General features: G+C 31.9%; 1 protein-coding gene across 6 annotated transcripts in view; it reads right to left on the reverse strand.

The window, feature by feature from the left end:
* LOC126755217 (death-associated protein kinase related) overlaps nt 1–16,921 on the reverse strand; it is a 130,959-nt gene that overhangs the window by 3,579 nt on the left and 110,459 nt on the right. For all 6 annotated transcript variants that reach the window (XM_050467617.1, XM_050467619.1, XM_050467616.1 and 3 more), the window contains exons 5-9: nt 9,417–9,654; nt 8,042–8,145; nt 5,424–5,576; nt 4,518–4,779; nt 2,458–2,626 (exon numbers count right to left, since the gene is read on the reverse strand). In XM_050467617.1, coding sequence (XP_050323574.1) covers nt 2,458–2,626; nt 4,518–4,779; nt 5,424–5,576; nt 8,042–8,145; nt 9,417–9,654 — 926 coding nt within the window. The remainder of the gene's footprint in view (nt 1–2,457; nt 2,627–4,517; nt 4,780–5,423; nt 5,577–8,041; nt 8,146–9,416; nt 9,655–16,921) is intronic.

Here is a 16,921-nt window from a genome sequence, read left to right on the forward strand (position 1 = left end):
CCACTAAGGTGCATATATGCGATCAATGAACAGTATTCTATATATTGGGATCAGCAAGCGCTTACCTCAATACAATAGATGCCGCTCCATATGACATAACTGTGATGCTGTATGTGTAAATGTGGATATTGTAGTGCTTCAATTTGTTGTTGTTAAGTATTAACATTTATGTGACACATTTGATTTCAATTAGTTGAATAAAAAAATAAAAATTATATTAAATTATTCGAACCGAATTCGTTTGAAATTCACTCATTCATTTGATTTGGTTGTTGTTGTTGTTTTAACGGAGATTCAATCCCCGTTGGGATGGTAAATATCATTTGAGTTGTCGTCGAGGTCATCTAACGGTAGGCCCAAGAAACGTCTGTTTCTTTTGACGGGGTCGGACCAAAGGGAGGAGGGTGTTAGATGGGTAATGCATGCAACATTCAGTGTTGCGGAGACTCGTTGCATGCAGGTTTTTGAGTATGTCAGGGATTCTGGATAAGTAGGAGTTTCTGCTACTGCGCAAGGGTCATTTTTTCTAACACCGTTTGGATCCTGTCTGTCATTTGATTTGGTCATGTTGTCTATTCTTTTGCCTGTCTGTAGATGTATACAAGTGTCTCAGTTTTTGAGATAACGCTCTGAAATTTCGTACACGCCTATTTCTATCTTAGCAGTTGCTCATTTGTCGTGGCCGCCAATATCGGACTACTATAGCTTATAGCTACCATACAAACTGACCGACTAAAATTAAGTCTTATATGGAAAACTTTTTTATTTGAGAAATGATCTTGACGAAATTTGGCATGTATTATTTTCTAAGCCAACGCTATAATTTACAAAGAAAATATTCAGATCGGAACACTATAGCATATAGTTGCCATACAAACTCATCGTTTAAAATCAAGTCGTTGTATAGGAGCCTATTCTATTTGACAAGATATATTCACGAAATTTCGCATGGATAATTTTTTAAGATAATGCTATAATCTGTGTAGAATTCTTCCAGATCGCACTTTTATAGCATATAGCTGTCATACAAACTCACCCATAAAAATCAAGTCCTTGTATGGAAAACATTTTTATTTGATGAGATATCTTGACGAGATTTGGCATGCATAATTTTCTAAGATAATGCTATAATCTGTGAAGAATTCTTCCAGATCGCACTTTTATAGCATATGGCTGTCATACAAACTCACCCATAAAAATCAAGTCCTTGTATGGAAAAGATTTTTAATTGATGAGTTATCTTCACGAAATTTGGCATGCATAATTTTTTAAGATAATGCTATAATCTGTGTAGAATTCTTCCAGATCGCACTTTTATAGCATATGGCTGTCATACAAACTCACCCATAAAAATCAAGTCCTTGTATGGAAAACATTTTTATTTGATGAGTTATCTTCACGAAATTTGGCATGCATAATTTTTTAAGATAATGCTATAATCTGTGTAGAATTCTTCCAGATCGCACTTTTATAGCATATGGCTGTCATACAAACTCACGGATCAAAATCAAGTCTTTATATGAAAAACTTTTTTATTTGACAAGTTATCTGCACGAAATTTCACATGGATAATTTTTTAAGATAATGCTATAATCTGTGTAGAATTCTTTCAGATCGCACTTTTATAGCATATGGCTGTCATACAAACTCACGGATCAAAATCAAGTCTTTATATGAAAAACTTTTTTATTTGACAAGTTATCTGCACGAAATTTGGCACGGACTATTTTTCAAGACAACTCTACAATCTTTGTAAAAATTATTCAAATGGTATCACTGTAGCATATAGCTACCATACAAACTCAACGATCAAAATTAAGTCGTTGTAAGGAAAACTTTTTTCGTTACCGTTTTTTCTTGTTAAAAATTATTCAATTTTGCTTTGTATTATACAATTTTAATGTACGTATATTTCTCTTTCTTTCTTTGGTTGCTTATCACAGTAGGCGAAATTATATTTAATTATATTGTATTTGTATTATTATTTTATATTAATTATTATATATAAATGTTATAAATGATTAGTCACACTTATGCACTAATAAAGATAAATAGTTAATAACTGGCATTCATATACAGACATATATAGTATATTATTTTATATTCATAAAAAATACATACAAACAAATTATTGGAAAATTTAGTTTTTATAAAAATTTTAGAAAAAATAATATTTTTGTTTTTGCAAAAGAACCAACACATACAAAAATTCATAAGTGAACGCCAAAATGCAATAAAATCATTTGTATGCAGTTATTAACTGTGTTTTTTGTTTTTGTATTACAATTAATTGTTTTTGTTTTACAATTAATTTGTAAAACTAACACTGCCTGTTAAAAGTATGTGTACATGTTTGTGCAATATTCTGCGCAAATATTTCTTGTGTATTTTGTGCTTATTTGCCAAGTATGAGCTGTTGTTGCTGCCGCTGCCGCAGTCTACGCTGACAGTACTCACCTCTTGACGACGAAATGCTATCTCGCCCGTGTGTCTTATTGAATGATGTCTCGCTGAGCGGCGCAATCACATTGCTCTCCACATCGAACACGTACGGGCTGTTGGGATGTTCCTCCCAACGTTCGATGAAGTTCTTCAAATTGTCCTTGGTGGTATCGAGTTCTTTGGCCTAGTAAGAGAGATGTTAGCGATTAAAGAATATATTAGTTTTTGTTAAAATAAATTTTTATAAATCTTTAAGAATTTTATGAGAAACTTTTGATGGATTAGTTGAAATAGCCAGTCTTCCGGGTTGATGTGCAGATTACTACCAATTTTCAAGAATTACAGGTAAATGAGAAACTTTTAGATGACAGAAGTACATTCGTAAATTTTGAAAACTTGTTTATGTTTTGCAACGATCGGTAGCTGAATTACCCAGTCTTCCGGTTTTATTCCTAATCAGCAGTTCATAAGATACGTAAACATAAAATTTCAATAAAATTTGTCGAGCGTTTCTCGAGTTTGATGAGGCTATTCTATAAAAATTGTAATACTATGTATGTAGTATACTAATACCTAGTATGGCAAGTTTCTTGTTTGTATTCTTTGTATCCTAGAGGTCATAGCAATGCTAAATTAACCAATAGAACTATAATTACCGTTACAAACAAGCTTTTCTGATTGGAACCAGTTTTATTCCTAATCAGCAGTTCATAAAATACGTACACATCAAATTTCAATACAATTGGTCGAGCGCTTTCTGAGTTTGGTGAGGTTATTATGCAATATTATGGGTGGTACTGAATCTAATATCTGTCGGTTCTTTGAACTTGATTGGGATAATACTTGTGCTTATTGAAGAAAACTGTGGAAAGAGAGCTCAGTTTACATGGAAGCTCCACAGACTAATGAAATCATGGGTAACCAATGTAACCGAAACCAAAGATTTGTAAGCCTAGGTGAAGTAAGCCGTCGAATCAAAATTAAAAGATCCGGTTTTTTGCTTGCTAAGCCCTCGAACTTTAAAAAGTTCAACAGCTTGGAGTATTGGTTAAGCGGCAAATTATAAAAAAAGATAGAAAATGGGGACCATAGGCTTCTTATATGTTACAGACATACATATAACGAAAACGATTTCAACGAAAACCGAGAACCCAAATGTTCCAAAGGCAGCGGACGGGCACAGAATCAATCATATGATCCCGATATGGGACACCAATTGTATTCGTAGGTTTTGCTCACTGCTTTGCTCGAATACCGAGGCATACAACTTCAAGAGCTCTTATCACGCGGTCAATAAAGGTATTGTGGTATTATTAAGTGAAAATCAGTCAAATGTTTCGATAGATCTAGAGAATTTCTAGTCGAAAATGCGAAGTATTTAAAATATGTTCTCCAAAAAGCAGACTCAAATTCAGTACCCGAACAATTAAACCGTAAATATATGAACTCTTGGATGGAGTTGCCAATTCAGTCTTAAGATTCCACTAACATATTTTCTCACCGTAATTTGTACGCCCCACAGCCAGAACAATGTTAATTTGCGGTACTTTGGTGTTAAATTAGCCAGCTCCCCCGCCCACCGGATACTGGGAGTGTACTCAGAGACAATTTTGAAATCAAAATTGCGTTGAGAAAATTAAAATTGTTCTGCGAAGCTTCAAAGTAGCTCAAAGTGGCTGCGAACGTGCGCGTATTTTTACTTTTGAAAGAGCGTAATGAAATTAAGTAATTGAAAGTCGCGAAAATCTAATTAGTCTTAAAGCGAGACAGGAATGCACAAATTGCTGCTTGGCGAAACCAGTGAAAGGTGGCTACCAAATTATGAGCAACTAAGCTGCTGATGGCGCTGCGTGAGGGCACAAACTCACGGTTGTGCGGCAACCCGTTTTCTAATCAAAAATTTCACAAAAAACAACACAGACTTACTTTCTTGTAATGTCTTGCGATTCTAATGCGGCACAGCGTTAGATTAATTAATTTGCTTGGTTTTGGGCGGGGTGGGGTCTGCAATCCTGTCTATGCGGCGAGGAAAGTGTTTTGGTTGTAGCATATTTTTTTCGTAATTTTTCACTTACCTCCGCCGTAGTCGTGTCAGCTGGTATTACAATTGCTTCTTTTTCAGCTTTTTCAGCTACCACTTCTGCGACTGGCTCTGGCTCTGGCTCGCACGCCAGATCTTCTACGTTTTCCTCTTCTTGCGGTGGCACTGGCGAAGGTGTGGCCGCTTTTAATTTCGGTGGCGGCACATTCGAGGGCTTTGGCGCGAGTATTTTCGGCGGTTTGGGTCGCCGCTGCAGCCATTTGTGTTCCAGGCATTGCGCGGCTGTCATGCGGGTCCTGATTGGTAAAGGTAGAGAAGAAGTACATTTGGAATTTCGTGTAAATATAATGGTTATTAATTAGGAAGTTGATGTATTTATTAATTATATCATAATTTTTTGTATAAACCTGGGAAAAGTATAATACCTCTTTTTTCTTTTCATTTGAGATTTAAAAATTTACATTTTGAGTATACGCAATTCCTTTATTGAAAGATATCAGCAAGTCTGGGACCCACAACGTGAATATCAGAACTCATGGTAACAAGCATAAAATCTCATACTATGATGGCTGATAGGTAGACCATTTAAAGTTTTCCATCTTGAATTTCTGATCTCTTAAAAGGGAAGCTCGACTGGGTGGAAATCAGCAGCTGATTTCACCTAATACATTCTATGGACTATACTAAGATACTAAGAGATCTTATGACATCCACATTTGGAAGAAACTTTTGCGAAAGAACTGAGCCTGAATAACTTGGATCTATAGATCTTTTAATCTTGAAAGTAGAGCTTCAAAAGAGTCTACTAAGAATGAATTTCATTCCTTAAATAATTTCGTAAAGCGAAGAAGAAATCCACTGTTCACAACCAGCTCCAAAAGTTTGAATATGAGTCCTTGGCATAACTTATTTTGGTGTATATTGTTGCTGTGGTACTTACTGTAAGTCCTTCACCAGCAGCTTTCCTATAAAATCCAAACATTCCGGTGACACATTACTGAATGACTCATCCTCAAAGTCATATTTGGCGATTGTCACATTAGCCATCGTTTCAATATCTGTTTCACCCATAAACGGTGATAGGCCGGAGATGCTGCGGGAGTATGAAAAGTGATTAGTGATAGATATTTAAATATAAGAATGGAATTAAAAAAATATTGTAAAATTAAATTAAAAAAAATTAACTTAATCAAAATTAAAAAAAAAAAACTTTAATTAAACCTAGAAAAAATTAATTAAAATTAATATAAATTTAACGAAAATTATAGTTTGATTTAATTTAATTAATAAAAATTATAATTAAATTCAATTTATATATATAAATAAGTAACACAATGGGAAAAAACTAGTAATTAAAATTAATAATAACTTAATGAAAATTATAATTCAATGTAATTTAATTAATAAAAACTATAATTAATTTAAATTTATAATTAATTAACATTATTTGGAATTAAGCAAATTAACTAATATTAATTTCTTATTTGATTAAATATTTTGGCGGGATAAATTTTAGGAGAACTTTGCATTAACTAAATTAAACGTTATTACATTAAAAAGAAAATTAAAAAATTAAATATCTTTATTAATTAAATTTTCAAATTAAAGTAATCCTAAATTTGATTGAATTAATTTTACATCAATTAAATAATTAGTAGGTATTTGAAGTTTTAATTAATTAAATTTAAACTAAATTAATTAAATTTTTAAGAAATCTAATAATTAATTTTTTCTTATTCAAATTAAATTTTACTAAATCTTATTTTATTATCCTTAATTAACTAATTAGACATTACTTCATTTTTAAGAAAATATAATTGAAACGATTTAATTTATTAAAATTTTTAATTAATTAAATTTCAATTTTTAGTTAATTTATTTGAAATATGTTAAATTGAAACGAAATTAAATTTTAATTAATTTAACTGAAGTCTATTATATTTTTAGAAAAACAAAATAATTTATAATACCTAATTAATTAAAATTAAATAAGTTAATTTTAGTTTAACTAATTTTGATTTAATAAGTTTTATTTAGACCCATTTTATTTTTTTAATTAGCAATTAAATACATTTTGAATTATATTTTTAATTTTAAATTAATTAATTAATTTTTAAATTTTTAAGATAAATAATATAGTTTGAATATTTTAATTTATTAAAACTTTAAATTAAATGAGTTCTAATTTTGTGTGAATTTATTTGAATAACCAATTAAATAAATATTTAAATAAAATTTAATTAATTTTGATTAACATATTTTAAGTCTATTATATTGTTAGGAAAATTAAATAATTTACATTTCTTAATTAATTAAATTAATTTAAATAAATTTTCGTTTAACTAATTTTTAATTAATTAAAATTAATTAGTGTTTTATTTTGATTAACTAAATTAATTTTAATAATAATTTGAATTTTACTTATTTTTTTTAATTAATTACATTGGAATTTGCTAATGGCAAATTTTTATATTTTTTCTTCAATAATAAATCTTAAGTTTAATTTTTAATTTTCAGTCTTTTAGGAAAAATAATAAATTTTAATTTAAATTATTATAGAATTAACTTAATTAAAGTTAGATGTAGTTTAAGAATTCTTTGTTATGTTTTTTCATTTAATTAATTGAATATTAAAGAAAAGTTTTAGTTTTAATTTTAGCAAATTAATTCTTAATTTTTAAATTAATTTAATATTTAAATAAAATTACAGTAAGTTTTAATTTAAATAATTTAACTTAATTAATTTTATTTTTTAATTTATGGAAAAACTTAAATTATGATAATTAAAATTAATTAATTAACAAAATTTAACATTTAATATTTTTCTTTTTAAATTCGAGTGGTGTTAATTCCGAATTTTAAAAACTTTTAAAGGAAACAAAACTTATTTAAATTATAACTAAAATAACTTAATTAAAATATGGTGCAATTAATTGATTAATTGAATAAATTAATGAAACGTATATATACGTAGTATATAAATAAAAAAATTAATTGCATTTATGGAAAAAATTAAACATGATTTTTAAAATTAAAATAATTAATTAAAAAATAATAATTAAATTAATTAATTAAGGTTATTTAATGAAACGTTTATTTTATATGAATAAAATAAGTTTAATGCATTTGTAGAAAAAGTTTAATTAAAATTAGTTAATTAAGATAATTAAAAATAATTTACATATGAAAAATAATTTTTTTCATTTTAAATTCGAATAGTGATCTTCGAACTTAAAATTTTTTTTTCCTTTTACTCACATTGTTATTGCGAAAATTAATGCAAAATCAAATTAATTTAATTATTATAAAGCTAATGTTCAGTTCTGAATGAAATAAAACTTGAAAGGGACTAAAAGTTACCTTGTAAATTAGTTTGCTGCAAGAGCAGAACAATTTCACCTACAGCTTCATTAAGAAAAATAAAGTTTACTCTACGCTGATTAAATTTCGCGCTCTTACCCTTTCTACTCACATACTTAAGTATACATATAGCTACTCATGCGAAATCTTAGCAAAATCTACAAAGTATATGTTATTGTTTCAATTCGCTGCACTTACAGCACATAGCAAATGACACCAACACTCCACATATCCGTCGCATAAGAAATACAATCGAAATTCACAACCTCGGGCGCGACAAATTCGGGTGTACCAAAGAGAATCTGTGAAGCGGATATGAAAGAGAGATGAAGAAAAAGAAAATTAATACAATAAAAACAATTACAAAATAACAAATTAGAGTCGAGATTCATAGAATACGTTGTAAGTAATGGGAGAGAGAGGGAGAGAGAGAGTGAGTGAGATGAAGTAACGAGACCAAAAGTGAGTTCATAACATAAATAACCGTAGTTACATTGTTGCTATGAGTGGGAGAGAGGTTTGTGTTAATCACACGCATATTAATGTAGTGGTGGTGGCTGTGTGTGTGTGTATGTAAGCTCGGTGATTTGCTCGAGCTGTGAATCCAATTAAATACGAAATTGGTTTGCATGTGGGTATGCACGGCGTATGTGTAACGTAGTACACATGTAGTATTAATGGAAAGCGTACTGTGGATATTGTGGTAACAAATTCTTGGAAAAAGTGGAAATACAATAGTGCAATGGTTGCATTACTTTTGATTCAATTTTAGCGCAATATATGTATATATACTTCGCAGGTGCATTTTTCATAGCCTAAAAGCATATAAAAAGATCTTTATCTAGATATTGGCAAATAAGTTTGTATGGCAGTTATATGTTATAGTAGTCCGATCTGACAAATTTTTTTGCGGATTGTAGCGTTACTTAAGACAATAATCTCTGCTATATTTCATGAAGATACCCTGTCAAATGAAAAAGTTTTCCGTACAAGGACTGGATTTTGGTCGTTCACTTTCTATGGCAGCTACATGTTATAATGATCCGAATTGAAAAATTTATTAGGAGAATATAGTGTTGCCATAGATAATAAGCTATCTTAAATTTTGGAAAAATAACTCTTCAAATAAAAAAGTTTTCTGTACAAGGGCTTGAGCTTAATAGGTCAGTTTGTATGACAGCTATATGCTATAGTAGTCCGATCAGAACAACTTCTTCGAAAATGGTAGCATTTCTTTGAAGAATAACCCTTGCTAAATTTTTTTTTGATACCTTGTCAAATGAAAAAGTTTTTCATACAAAAACTCGATTTTGATCGTTCAGTTTGTATGGCAGCTATACGCTATAGTGGTCCGATTTAAAAAATTTGATCAAATATTGTTTATTAACTCAGAAAAATAGTCCATGCCAAGTTTCGCGAAAATATCTCGTCAATTAAAAAATTTTTCATACAAGAGCTTGGCCTTGCTGGGTCAGTTTGTATGACAATTATAGTTATATATATAGTTCAGGGTATAAATGTATTACTAACACGACTTTATTTTATTTATATGAAAAATTTGTAAATGGATTACCTGCAATCGCTTGTTGGGATCGTATTTACGCGCCAAACCGAAGTCAATGATCTTGATGCGATTTCCCTCCTGTGTCAGGCATAAAATATTCTCTGGCTTCAAGTCGAGATGTAAAATATTATTGCGATGTATGAATTCCATGGCCTCGCAAACTTGCCGTATGAAAACCACACAAACACGCTCGGTCAGCACAAATTCATCGTCCACCACACGGTCGAAAAGTTCACCGCCTTCGACTCTGAAATATAATTTATATAATTAATAATAAAATAAATGGAAGTTAGAAATACATTTAATAAGAACAAAATAAATTAACTTATGTTGAAAGGTATGAAATTTTGAAATTGTTCAAACCGATGATAGTTCGAGAGTTTAACAATGGTAAATGATGTATTTTATGGAGATCATATTCAATTCACTATAAAATGGTGTCTAATCGCGATAGTATACATAAGTGTATGGATCGGAGATAGATTTGGTACGAGAAAATTTAAGCATTGTTGAGGACAAGTGAATGTCTAGGAAGCTTAAGTTGCGAGTACTGCATATTGCTAGCGTGAGCAGGGCATTATCAAAGCGCGTGAGTTTGCAAATAATCGTAGTAAAGATTGCATCTGAAATCTAATGTAGTTGGCGCTCTTGCTTTTCGTAGTCTAAAAGTACGACAATTGGCTCAATTACATTCTTTTCTTTTATACAATATTCTTTGTAATAGCTAGCTACCTGGCTAACCGCTGTCAAAATGGATGACATGGTTAACGAACTTTTTCCCACTGACGAAAAAATAGTCAGTCAACCGGAACAGGCCATAAGACTTTCGGGAATTCCCCAGTTAACCTTGGAAGAAGCTCAAAATAATCGCCGCAAAACGAAGTCCCCATCCCAGCTTGCCATCAGCATACCGCCCACTTTGCACGCTCGACACAGCGGGAAAGCTATATGAAAGACTACTTAAACATAGACTGGAAGCGGCTATCAATGAAGGACTCTCCCCTAGAAAGCAAGGTTTTAGACCCGGAAGATCAACTCTAGGCGTTATTCGTAGCGTTATTGAAAGAGTAGAGGTCGCACAGATACCTCAAAACTGTTGCACCAGACTAGAGAGGACTCACGACAAATCGAAGTTACGCCTGGAGCAGCATAAGGGTCCATTTTAAGCCCAAACCTGTGAAAAATTAGTTATGACGGAATACTACAACTTGAAATGCCAGACGAGTCATATTTAATCGGCTACGTGGATGACATAGCAACAGAATTTACAGCCCGAGAAAGCTGAATCAGGTCATGATCAAAACGGAAACATGGTTTGAGTCATATTAGCTCTTGCTCTTCTGACTTACGGTGAAGTAGTGTGGTGGACAGGCTTATGAAAGCCTACCTACTAGAAGCCAATGGAAAGTGTTCCGAAGCTCGTTGCGCTGTGCATAACAGAAATCCTAAGAATCACTCCGGCGACTCTAGAACTAAGGCTAACCTGCCGGCGAGGGAACTAATAGCTGCCGGAGTATTTACATATTTAACTTTCGAGAATGACCTCTTGGTTAATGGCAGTTTGACAAGAACCAGAATCATATAATCCCACTTTTCAATCGAGAAAGAAGGTTCAGAGTAAACACAGAAAATGATGGTTGGCATAATGATTCAACGTATCAGCGTACCGCAACAAAGTAAACATTTCTACGGATTACTCGAAAATGGACGATGGAGTTGATGCGAGGTTACATACTGTCCAGAGTTAGGCATAAGGTAGCCTTTAAGTAGCCGGATCACTACAGTATATTTTAATTAGAGGTCTCTGTTATTAAAATAAAGCTGCGCAGCTGGGCTATAATGCCTTGCCAACAAATTATACGTGGACTCATAAACTCCAAAATCAAAAATTGTTTCTCAGATCGTCTGGAAGTACCTTTGATAGCAGAGTAGTAGTGAAGAGTGTCGCCAGAACAAATCGTTTTCACTTCTACTGGGTGTCAGGTCGTAAAGTAATCGATGGCAATGAGATAGTGGATGAGATTGCCAAGTATGTCAGCTCACATCTGAAAACGATGAATGATGAAAGAACTAGTCAATGTCAAACGTCGTTTTCGAAAAAATTTACACTTCAGAGTGGCTTAAAAATCGAAATTAATATGAAAAGTTTTATGCCTGCCATCATTACTTGGGTGATCCAAGTAGAGGTAGTTCCAGCTGTCATGTCATTTTTCTTCAGTATTTTGTCATGAAAAGACTTACACTTGAATATCGTTTACAAATCGTTCAACTTATGTTTAACGAAATCGGCCTACTGAGCGAACTACAGCAACAGCATCACCCATCTTCAGACCCAGCATTCATTATTGGTTAATATTTGGGCGAATAAACCACGTGCAGCACGTGTAGTGAAGAAAATAAAGCAGCCATATCTGAGAGTGTACACGAAGACCGTGGAGAGTCGATTCGGCGCCGTTCGCAGTAACTCGGACTGACGTATGGAACGACTTGGCGCATTTTACGTCGCGATCTTAAATTGAAAGCGTACAAAATATAGCTTGTGCAAGAACTGAAGCCGCTTGACCGTTCAAACAAGCGATATCGGCATAGTTCGAGAAATACTTTGCTCTAATCTAATATCGAAACCACACATGTATTTCCTTCATATTTTACCAACTATGAAAGCAAAGCAAAAAAAAAAAAATATATTTTAAGCAGCTTATGACACAATCCATAAAACTTTTTTAGGCATTTAACCTAACTCTATTAAAATTTCGTGCGAGCATCAAAAACTTAAAAGCCTTTACCAACATTTTAATGGAGCTTTCCATTTAAGCCAAGCCGATAAGAGCTTTCATGGCATAGAAGACACGCAGATGCTATAGAAACACCTAAGTATATATATACTTTTGTATACTTTTATATACATATGTTTATCTACTTTTGCATGCAGTACTGAGCATACCTATATTAATTAATTTTCGAGCTTCCTAAGCGCCTAGAAGCGCACTAAGTATTTGCGCGCATGATTGGAAGTTCGAATCACTATGCGTTTCAAGGCAATATTTTGCTGTAGACAGTATGCTCCATGCAGTTTGCTATTGTTGTTTTCCCTTAACGAAAACTATTATCATGTTGCTGTTGTTGTTGTTGTTGATGCTGAGAAGTTAGCTGCAATTTGACTGCCTAACTACCTGTCTGCGTAGCTTGTCTTTTGTGGTATCCACTAATGATTTATGATAACTTAAAGTGAAGGAGAATTTGCCAGCACTCAGCACGGCAGGAGTTACGAGCGCAAAGCAACAACAATGTTGAAGGTGTAAAGCGTAAGTAATTTGTCAACACAGTTGCGAGTAAGTGAAGATACTTCTTTGTTCGCAGTTAGTAATTTTGTTAGAAGATTTGAAGAAGCGTTGTAGTTGCCTTCGTTTTGAAAGAGTGCCATTCAAAGCAAAGCAAAATGTTTGTTTCAGTGGAGAGCTAGGAAAACTTTGACTCTCTGAGCGTTGCCACCCTACAAAAATGTTTATAAATGCAATATTTGCCAAACAAGCTGCAGACCTTGGCAAGTTGCTGCGGGCGAAACAAAACCAAACGTAAATGCTGGCTTGCTGCAACATGCGCCTAAATGTAGGCATTGTATTTTATGTTGTCAGCAACATTTTGTGCTGTACAAATACACTGCCGCAGCGCTTGAAACAAGCAGAAAAGTGCTGTTTGGCAACTCAGCTTTAATGAGTTCCTGTCGAGTAAGGTCGTGCCTAGCCTTACATATGTACATACATATATGCTTCCAAGTCAGTATATATATTTTCACACTTGAGCCCTTTGCAGCTGCAACAAGTTCATTGAAAGTTTGCTCAATAGAGTGTTGCCACAAGCTGCTGTCGAGCATCAGCTAAATTCACATAATTTGTTAGTTCTTAGATAAACTGCACAGTAGCCAGTTAAAGTTAGTTTCATTCACAAAATGTGCATATTTTTGAGTTTGAACAAGGTATTTTGAAGGCATTCCAAGTGTATTCAATTTAAGAAAGTGCATAAATACCTCGTTAAAGTGCTTCAGACGTTTGTTATTGTGATGTATTTTTTATGCCAGTTTTTAAAATTTTGACCAGTTTTGTACTGCTTTATCATACCATTTTATGAGGTGATTACTAATTTTTTTGTTTAATTTTTTTATTATTTTAGTCCATTACTTTTATACCAGTTGTTTATTCCTTTATTTTAGTATACCAGTTAATTAGATTTACAATATTCCTTTTAATACTACTTTTTATTCTGCTATTTAATGTTAATTATTAGATTTAATAGATTTATACCAGTTTTATACGACTTTGTTATACTACCAATGAGCTAATTATTGGTTATTTGTTCGCTCTTTTTTATTATTTTAATCTATTACTTTTGTACCAGTTGTGTATTACTTTATTTTATTATACCAGTCCATTAGAATTAAACACTTACTTTTATACCACTTTTTAGTTTGCTACATAATGATAATTATTATATTTATTTCTTTTATACCAGTTGTTTTTTCTACTTTATTATACCAGTTACATATTTAAGTTCATACCGTTTTTTGGATTACTTTATTACATATGTAATAAACATGCTTTAAACATTTAATGTATCTCTGCTTTTTTATACCAGCTTATTTATACCAATTGGTTGAACTACTCTTAATACATGTTTTTAAAATTCATAATAGTTGTTTGTTTAACTTTATTCTGCTCTTTTCTAGTAGTTTCATAAACTGAACCAGTCCCTTTTTATGCTTTTCATACAAGTTTTTCAAATTTATACTAGTTTCTTGTTTTACTTTATTATACCATTTTATTGGGTTGTAATGCAATGTGTAATAAACGTGCTATAAATATGTGTTGTATTTTTTTATACTATTTGTGTAAATTTATACCAGTTTTTTGTTATAATTTTTATGCCAGTTTTTTAAATTTATAATATTTGCTTGTGCTACTTTATTCTGCTGTTTTATACAAGTTTATTAAATTTATACCAGTTTTACTTTTTATACCAGTTTTTTTTAAATTTTCACTAGTTGCTTGTTAAACTTTATTATTTTATTTTAAAATGTTTATACAAGTGGTTATTACATTTAATGGTATTATGCAGTAGATTTTTATACCATTTTTGAACTTTGTATGTTAGTCAGTTTATTAGGTTTATACATATGTATGTACCTGTAGTTTCTACGACTTTATTATACCAGTCTTTTATATTTATACAATTTTTTATTTTACTATATATACTATAATTGGCTTTATATGATAGTTTTATACCAGTTCTTTTAATGCTTTTGTCAATTACTCAGCTTTCAGGCTTTTATAAGCTCATTCACATCAAAAAATTAGTAATTTCTTAATATCAAAATAATCGATTACCCGAACCGATTTTATTAATTTTTAAAAGATCCCCATATTGAGAGAAAAATGTCTACCAGGCTTTATTTTAGTAGTATTCTCAATACTAGACAACTTTATTGAAACGTCAAACGAACACCAAATAGAAGAGAAGTTAGAAAAGAAGTATGTGTCATTAGTTCTTGACCCAAACTAAAAGTAAATATTCCATGAACATTTTTACTTGATTTCATGAAGTTAATAGCAAAATCGCTCAATCTCCAAATCATCAATTTTTCTTTAGCCTTCCTTTTCTTCTATTTTAACTTTTCTGGAATTTTTAGTGGTGCCAATGCGCTAACACATGTACGTGCAAGTGCCCAAGGAGTCATTCAGTAAACTTTACTGAATGGCACACCTGAGTATAAGCATGCTTGCCAATTCACCTGCAACTGCCGGAGAGCAATTGAAGACACGAAAAAGTGAAGGTAAGAAATGCAAAATGTGAAAATTTTCTATGAAAAAATATTTGCATAACTCTGGCAGTAACGCTACACTCACATATGCACACATATACACACATACACGCATATGGTATAAATGAGGCTGTGTGTAATGTAGAAATTGAGCAGGTGATGAGGGCAGACAAGTTGAGAATTCTGAGAAAATCAAGTGGATTTTCGAGCTGGCGAAAGGATTGCGGAAGTGACAATAAAAATATGCTTGTGTGATAGGAAAGTAATGCTTGCAAGTTGGCAAGGAAACTTGCTTAAACGGATGAGAGAAAAAACTTTGTTAAAAAGAAATCATGTCAAGCAAAAATAAAAATTGAGAAAATAAGGAAAGAAAATAAAATAAAATTGAAAAGAAAAATGCAACGATTTGCCTGAATTCTTCTCTCCAAAATTTAAGGTGATAAAACTGCTATTTGCTTGAATGGCAGCATGATAGAGCTGCCGGAAAAATGTGAAAGAGTAGAGTTTGCTAAATTTGGTCGGTCATGCAGTTATGAACGTGCAGCGCTCAACATATGCCGAAAAAAACGTGCAAAACTTGCGCGACGTGTAAGCGGCAATTGAAAAATGGCTTGCAGACGAAATCTTCCGGGGTCATTAAAAAGTTGGTGTCAAAAGTTTTGACAAATACAAATAGGAGCAAGCACGTTGATTGATTGTGGGAGCAGGGATAATAAGAGCACCTTGAAAATTTTGCATGAAAAGCGTAATTTAACATTGTCGTGTGAGATCTTGTAAATTCAAACTTTAATATTTATAAAAAAATATCAAGCTGAAATCTATTTCCACATGAAAAATGCTAAGTACTGTAGAGAATAAAATCAGATGTGAGTCAAAAATAAAATTTGTCTATCATCGAATCAAAATATCCTTGGTATGGTATTCTTATTTAGGTTTGATCTTTCCTAACACTAAAAATGACTCTCTTTCTACAATTATTTCAGTTTCTTACTACACTGAGGAACTTTCAATATCATCAATTCTGGGTCTATTCAAGAGAGTCTGGGTCTATTCAAGAAATTCTAGGTCTATCCAAGAAGGCCTGGGTCTATTCAAGAAAGTCTGGTTCTATCCAAGTACTCTCAACATTAAAATAACACTCTTTCTTCAATATTTTCAGTTTCTAATAATTGTTGAATACTTTTAAGACTGGAAAGTCCGGCTCTATCCAAGTGTCATAGAAATTTTTATTTTCTAGAATAATTTGGAGATCAAAGTTTATATATATTTCATTGTTTCATATACATCTATTGTATTTAAATGTAGTCTACCCCGTCTCCGTCTTGAAAGTTGTGTTTTTTCAGAAAACTCTTTTCTCTACCCTTTCAGAAGTATTATTTGCCATATCGAGAGTCTCTGGTTCTGAAGCATTTACAGTTGCATGTATGATAAATCTATTACAGAGTCTTAAATTTATGTACTGAGAGATAATTTCATGTTTTAGTGCGCTGTGTTTTTGACTACCAGCTATAAGTTGGAATTCTAGGAGAAAATTCTCCTTCAACAGATGAAAAACACTTAATACTTTGACAGCGGCATTTATTTGGTCTTAACCCCAAAATGCGCCACAGCATTCCTGCATACTAAAGTAGAACTATGGCATATGTAAGATGTTTATAATTTTTATATGCTCCTTTCATCGTTGATTTCATAAAGTTTA

The sequence above is a fragment of the Bactrocera neohumeralis genome, chromosome 4, assembly GCF_024586455.1.
Source record: "Bactrocera neohumeralis isolate Rockhampton chromosome 4, APGP_CSIRO_Bneo_wtdbg2-racon-allhic-juicebox.fasta_v2, whole genome shotgun sequence".
Lineage (NCBI taxonomy): Eukaryota > Metazoa > Arthropoda > Insecta > Diptera > Tephritidae > Bactrocera > Bactrocera neohumeralis.